Genomic DNA, 7,150 nt, shown 5'->3' with positions numbered 1-7,150 from the left:
TGTATCAAACAGATGTCTGGCTGTTTGCTGTTTCTTTTTATTTTGTTTTAATGGAATGTGTTTATATAATTGCTGAAAAATAAAGTATGGCCTACAGTTTTATAGTATTGTGAAACCTTACAGAGAAGTGTATGATTCACGGTTAGGAGTCTGAAGTGATTTTTAGTGAAATCCATAATGCACATTGTGTGCACTGCTTCCTATCTCTATCATGTACTGTACTTGTTTAGGGTTTATTGCTGTGTAAATCTGTGATACTGACTCATGGATTACTAATTGACTGCATGGAATATATGTATTCTTTTTAGTTATATACACTTGTCTCTTAAATTATTTAGCAAACATTTTAATGGTAAATCCACATTATAAGGAAATGTCAGATGTGGCACTGATAAACTCTTTATATAATACCTCTAAGCTCTGTTGTCCCATTTATATTTACTTACAAAGCTCTTCAATAAGTGGTTTCTCTCTTTCTTATGAAGAATTGCTTGGCATTTTAGAGCTGTACTTTCTTACGGACATTTCTGCTGTATGTATGGCAACAAGAGAACACTGAGCTTCTGTGACATTTTGTAACAAAAATATGTTTAGCTTAAAGTGATGGTAAAGTTAGAGTGAGCACATTTTCCTAATAAACCGTTTATACATTTAAATGTACAATATTCTTTTTCTTGCTTTTCTAAACTATCTATACATTTTATAATATACAGGTTGTTTCTTACATAGCTCCGATTTAACCTCCTGCCCCTCAGTAGTCTATTTTTTTTCCTTCAATGATGTTTTAGTATGGCAACCAATCATAATTGTTGCCACATGGCTTGTGGCTTCTAATGTGTGATTGTGTTCCACTTCATAAACGCATGTGCTTTAGCGGACAAATGACGCTTACCGATCAGTCTGCGCATGCACATTTTCTCTGCCAATTGGGAGTGAACAGAAGCTCCTACGTATAGAGTGTGGGACTGCTTTATATATCACTACACTACAGAAAGGGTAATGAAAAATGGGCGGAAGGAAACTTTTAATTTAACCACAGCTAAAAATATAATTTATTATAAAAAGTAAGTTCTAAAAATAAAACAAATTTAGCAGTTTATATTGTGCTAAGATTCTAGAATCAATTACCACTTATAAACAATTCTGGACTTAGCAATGACAAAGCCGGCTGTCTGGTCATAGTGATGTTACTGTGCTGTATGGATTCATATGTTTAGCAAGGTGAGAGTAAAAGGAAAGACTTGTGTTTTTGATGTCTAACTGCCAGCTTACAACACTAACGAAATACACTTTTTATAGAAATTTATATTATATAATTGTTGCAGATAATGAAGTGCTTATAATTATTTCCCATTTAAGAGGGGATATTAAAAGTGGTATATTTGTTTTATGTTAAGGCAAACATTTATTTTGCATTCACTTCATAATACAATTACTCTAGAGATATCAATTTTAAGTAGACATCCTCTGGCAGATGCAATAAACTATTCTATGGTTGGGTCAGTTCTTGGTGAATTTGTCCTGGAGATCTCTGGGAATACAGGTGTAAGCTGTGAGCATTGTCTGTTTTTACTTGAATATTTCCAACACGTGCGTTTTTGAGTTGTTTCCTTTAAAGGCACAGTAAAGTCAAAATTAAACTAAAATTGATTGGATAGAGCATGAAATGTTAAACAACTTTCCAGTTCATGTCTATCATCAATTTTTTTGGTATCCTTTGTTAACGAGTAATCGTAGGTGAGCTCAGAAGAGTGCACGTGTCTAGCCATCTGGCAGAAGTGCAAACACTGATGACAGAGACTGCTAAATGCATGTGCATGCTCCTAAGCTTCTTTCAGCCTACCTAGCTTTACTCTTCAACAAAGACTACCAAAAACAACCCTAAATTTGATAAAATTGTCATGAACATTTAATTTTGGGTTTACTGTCCCTTTAAGAACACCAATAGCTAATGTGTATGAATAATTAGGAATGGAAAATTATTTGCTTCATGTGCTCATGAGTAAGAACTCTTCCAGAAACACCTGAGTCTTTTTTAAACGGTGGCTTAAATCCCAGTCAAGAAAATTGGTGACACCAGCTTTTTTTTTTTTTTTTTTTTTTTTTAAGAACTTTATGCTTTATATATCATGTAGATCATGGTATCATCCAAAGGGAATAACATTGTAATGCATTCTGTTTTTTTCCTTCTTCTTAAAGTGAATAATTACTGATAGTTATTCCTAACAAAAGATATTTACCATCCATTTTTTCCCCCATTTACAGCTGAGATTGCTACTCCGCGTGCAATACTGACTGGCCATGACTGTGAGATTACTTGTGCTGCTGTATGTGCGGAGCTGGGATTGGTGATCAGTGGTTCCAAAGGTAAGGCTATTAATGATGGGTCTACAGTATGTAGAGATCTACAGCTTTCAATGTACGATTCTTGTGCTAATGCATTTAGCAACATTTAACATGTTCAATTCATAGGGACATTGTACTGTGAAATGTTCTCCCCTTTCACGTGTTCTCAATGATTAATTTCTTTTGCAAGATATGACGAGTCCAGGGATTTTATCCTTACTTATGGGATATTGCCTCCTGGTCAGCAGGAGGAGGCAAAGAGCACCACAGCAGAGCTGTATATATAGCTCCTCCCTTCCCTCCCACTCCAGTCATTCTCTTTGCCTGTGTTACTGATAGAAAGAGGTAAAGTGAGGTGTTAGTTAGATTCTTCAAGAAAAGTTTTTTATTTTTAAATGGTACCAGTGTGTACTATTTTTCTCAGGGCTAGAGCTTCTGGCTTTTCAGCAATGAACAGGGGAGATCTTTATTCTGTTAAAAAACGCTCCCGTATCGGTTGATGCCCTGCTGATGGTCTTAGCAGATATTATCTAAGACCCTGGTTGTTTCCCACTGATGTGCTGAAGGTGAGGAAAAGGAACATCTTCATTGTGTGGGACAGCTTCATACTGCGTTCAGCATTGAGGTATGTACAGTATCTCAGAATGGACTGACACTCCCGGTACAGGGAAGGGGTAATCGTTTTTGCACAGGGTTGAGTTATGTGCATAAGTATTGCCATTTTTATTTGGATGATCAGTGGCCTAATAAAGGATTAACCGGTGGCTATTCTTTTATTATGGGCTTGACGCTGGGGTTTGTGGCATGCGCAGCAAAATATCAGAATATGTGTTTATTGTGAGGGGACACATTGGTGGTTAGCGGTACTTGTTTGAAATACTCAGACATGTTTATTTCCCATGCGGTACTTCTCTAGCCGGGGACTTTTGGTTGTGCCCACGATGGGCGGGGCTTAGAGCTTTGTGCGCTCAGACGCACATTTACTTTTCGGAGCCTGTCTTGGAGCAGCAAGTGTCTACACTCTGTGTGGCCTAAGTCGCTTGGGTTCAGTCATCACAAGCGGCTTTAGGAGCACCGTGTCCACGTCTAGTCAGTGTTCGATTGGGGCAGGTAGGCGCCACGAGGTGCAAAGGGTTAATTAAGGCCTAATTTTGTGATTATTCGTTCATACACTTACAGTATAAACTTGTCAAAGTATCTGAGTGCTTCCAAATTACTGCAGTTTTATTGCGAAGCCGCAAACGCATATATGCTTTTACTTTTTAAAGAGACAGTACACTAGTTTTTCAACAACTTTCTAACAGTGTTTGCTTATTAAATTTTAATTGAATTTTTCGTATAAAACGACCAATATTGCTAGTTTGTTTGTCATGGCTGAACTTCAGGAAAGTACATGCTCTATGTGTCTAGATTCCAATGTGGAACCCTCTATTACCTTTTGTCCCTCATGTACTGAGAGGGCTTTACAATGTAAAGAACACATTTTCTTTAATGCAAGTATAACTAAGGATGCTTCTCAGACTGATGAGAATCAGGGTATGCCGCAGCTTTTTCCCCAAGCGTCACAACCTTTAACGCCCACCCAAGCAACGCTGTGTTCCTCAACCGCGTCTACTTCATTCACTCTGCAGGATATGGCTGCAGTTATGTCATCCACTCTTACAGAAGTTTTATCTAAGTTGCCAGTGTTACAAGGCAAACGCAGCAGGTCAGAGGCCCATGTGGTCCCTGCAACTTCTGATTCTTTGATAGCTATCTCCGATGTACCCTCCCAGGGCTCTGATTTGGGGGGTAGGGAGACCCTTTCTGAGGGGGAACTGTCTGACACAGGAAGTGCGTTGCCCCAGACAGATTCGGTCGTCATGTCTTTCAGATGTAAGCTTGAACACCTCCGTCTGTTACTGCGAGAGGTTTTGATGACTCTGGACGACTGTGAATCTATTGTGGTCCTGCCAGAAAAATTGTGTAAGATGGACAAATACTTAGAGGTCCCTTCTTATTCTGATGTTTTTCCAGTTCCTAAGAGAATTTCGGAAATTGTATCCCGTTCTCTCCCTCCCCTATTTTTAAGAAAATGTACCCTATAGCTGACACTGTCCGGGACTCTTGGCAGACGGTTCTTAAGGTGGAGGGAGCAATCTCTACTCTGGTGAAGCGTACGACTATTCCTATCGAGGATAGTTGTGCTTTCAAAGACCCCATGGATAAGAAGTTGGAGGGTCTTCTCAAAAAAACTCTGTTCACCAAGGGTTTTTATTGCAACCAGCAGCCTGCATTGTAACAGTCACAACTGCGGCTGCTTTTTGGTTTGAAGCTCTAGAAGAGTCTTTTAGGACTGAGACTTCCTTGGAGGAAATACAGGATAGAATTAGGGCCCTTAAGCTGGCTAATTCTTTTATTACGGATGCTGCCTTTCAGGTCTCCAAATTGGCGGCTAAGAGTTTGGGATTCTCCATCTTAGCACGGAGAGCCCTATGGTTGAAATCTTGGTCTGCGGATGTGTCCTCTAAATCCAAGCTTCTGGCTATTCCTTTCAAGGGAAAGACCCTATTCGGGCCTGACTTGAAAGAAATCATGTCTGACATTACGGGAGGTAAGGGTCACCTCCTACCTCAAGATAAGGCGTCTAAGCAAAGGGGACGACAAAGTAATTTTCGTTCCTTTCGTAATTTCAAAGGAGTCCCCCCTTCCTCTTCCGCTAAACAGGAAGGGAATTATCCTAAAGCCAAGCTCACCTGGAGACCCAACCAGGCTTGGAACAAGGGTAAACAACCCAAAAAGCTCGCTGCTGCTCCCAAGACAGCATGAAGGGGGGCAGACTTTATCTCTTTGTCCAGGCTTGGATAAGAGATGTTCAGGATCCCTGGACACTAGAAATCGTGTCCCAAGGGTATCAGTTGGAGTTCAAAAATTCCTTCCCAAAGGGAAGGTTTCTTCTTTCACGATTGTCTGTAGACCAGATAAAAAGAGAGGCATTCTTACATTGTGTAAAAGACCTCTCCGCTATGGGAGTAATTTGTCCCGTGCCAATACAGGGGCAGGGGTTTTACTCAAATCTTTTTGTGGTTCCCAAAAAAGAGGGAACGTTCCGACCCATTTTAGATCTCAAGAGTCTAAACAAGTTTCTCAGAGTTCCATCCTTCAAGATGGAGACTATTCGGACAATTCTTCCATTGATCCAGGAGGGTCAATATATGACTACCGTGGACTTAAAGGATGCATATTTTCATATTCCTATCCACAGAGATCATCACAAGTTCCTGAGGTTTGCCTTTCTGGACAAACATTTTCAGTTTGTGGCTCTTCCTTTCGGGCTGGCCACGGCACCCAGGATTTTCACAAAAGTTCTAGGGTCTTTGCTGGCGGTTCTCAAGCCACGGGGCATTGCAGTGGCGCCTTATCTGGACGATATTCTGATCCAGGCGTCATCTTATCAGCTGGCAAAGTCTCATACCGACATGGTTCTAGCCTTTCTAAGGACTCACAAGTGGAAGGTGAATCTAGAAAAGAGCTCACTAATTCCACAAACAAGGGTTCCTTTCCTGGGAACTCTAATATACTCTATATCCATGAAAATCTTGACAGAAGTGAGAAAGTTAAAGATTCTGAATGCATGCCGATCCCTTCAGTCCAATCCTCGGCCATCAGTGGCTCAGTGCATGGAGGTAATTGAATTGATGGTGGCGGCAATGGACATCATTCCATTTGCTAGTTTTCATCTCAGGCCTCTGCAACTGAGTATGCTCAGACAGTGGAATGGAGATTATGCAAATTTGTCTCCTCAGATAGATTTGGATCAAGAGACAAGAGACTCTCTTCTTTGGTGGTTGTCGCAGGATCATCTGTCCCAAGGGACGTGCTTCCGCAGACCCTCATGGGTGATAGTGACAACGGACGCCAGTCTACTAGGATGGGGCGCAGTCTGGAATTCCCTGAAGGCTCAGGGTGTGTGGACTCGATCGGAGTCTCTACTTCCATCATTATTCTGGAGTTGAGAGCAATATTCAATGCGCTTCAGGCTTGGCCTCAGTTAGCTTTGGCCAAATTCAACCGATTTCAGTCGGACAACATCATGACTGTGGTTTACATCAATCATCAGGGAGGAACAAGGAGTTCCTTAGCGATGACAGAAGTATCCAAGATAATTCGGTGGGCGGAGGCTCACTCTTGTTATCTGTCAGCAATCTACATCCCAGGAGTGGACAACTGGGAAGCAGATTTTTTGAGTAGACAGACGTTTTATCCGGGGGAATGGGAACTCCATCCGGAGGTCTTTGCCACCCTGATTCTCAGATGGGGCAGAACGGAGCTGGATCTTATGGCATCTCATCAGAATGCCAAGCTCCCGAGATACGGATCCATGTCCAGGGATCCTCAGTCCAAACTGATAGATGCCTTGGTCATTCAACCTAGCTTATGTGTTTCCACCGTTTGCTCTCCTTCCCCGGGTGATTGCTCGGATCAAACAGGAGAGGGTTTCTGTGATTCTCATCGCTCCTGCGTGGCCTCGCAGGACTTGGTATGCCGAGCTGCTGGACATGTCCTCTCTGCCACCGTGGAAGCTTCTATTGAGACAGGACCTTCTCATTCAGGGACCCTTCCTACATCCGAATCTAATTTCTCTGCAGCTGACTGCTTGTATATTGAACGCTTGATTTTATCTAAGCGAGGGTTCTCTGAATCGGCCATTGATACCTTGATTAAGGCACGCAAGCCTGTTACTAGAAAGATTTACCATAAGATATGGCGTAAATATTTTTATTGGTGCGAATCCATGGGCTACTCATGGAGTAAGATTAGGATT

At 41.5% G+C, this 7,150-nt stretch overlaps 1 protein-coding gene across 2 annotated transcripts in view; it reads left to right on the top strand.

Moving 5' to 3' along the window:
- Positions 1-7,150, top strand: part of LRBA (LPS responsive beige-like anchor protein) — a 1,331,662-nt gene that overhangs the window by 1,302,371 nt on the left and 22,141 nt on the right. For both annotated transcript variants that reach the window (XM_053703733.1, XM_053703731.1), the window contains exon 44: positions 2,266-2,367. In XM_053703733.1, the coding sequence (XP_053559708.1) occupies positions 2,266-2,367 (102 nt within the window). The remainder of the gene's footprint in view (positions 1-2,265; positions 2,368-7,150) is intronic.

Source organism: Bombina bombina, chromosome 2 (assembly GCF_027579735.1).
Source record: "Bombina bombina isolate aBomBom1 chromosome 2, aBomBom1.pri, whole genome shotgun sequence".
NCBI classification, from domain to species: Eukaryota; Metazoa; Chordata; class Amphibia; order Anura; family Bombinatoridae; genus Bombina; species Bombina bombina.
The sequence above is the reverse complement of the archived record's forward strand: the minus strand, read 5'-3'. Positions and strand labels throughout refer to the sequence as shown.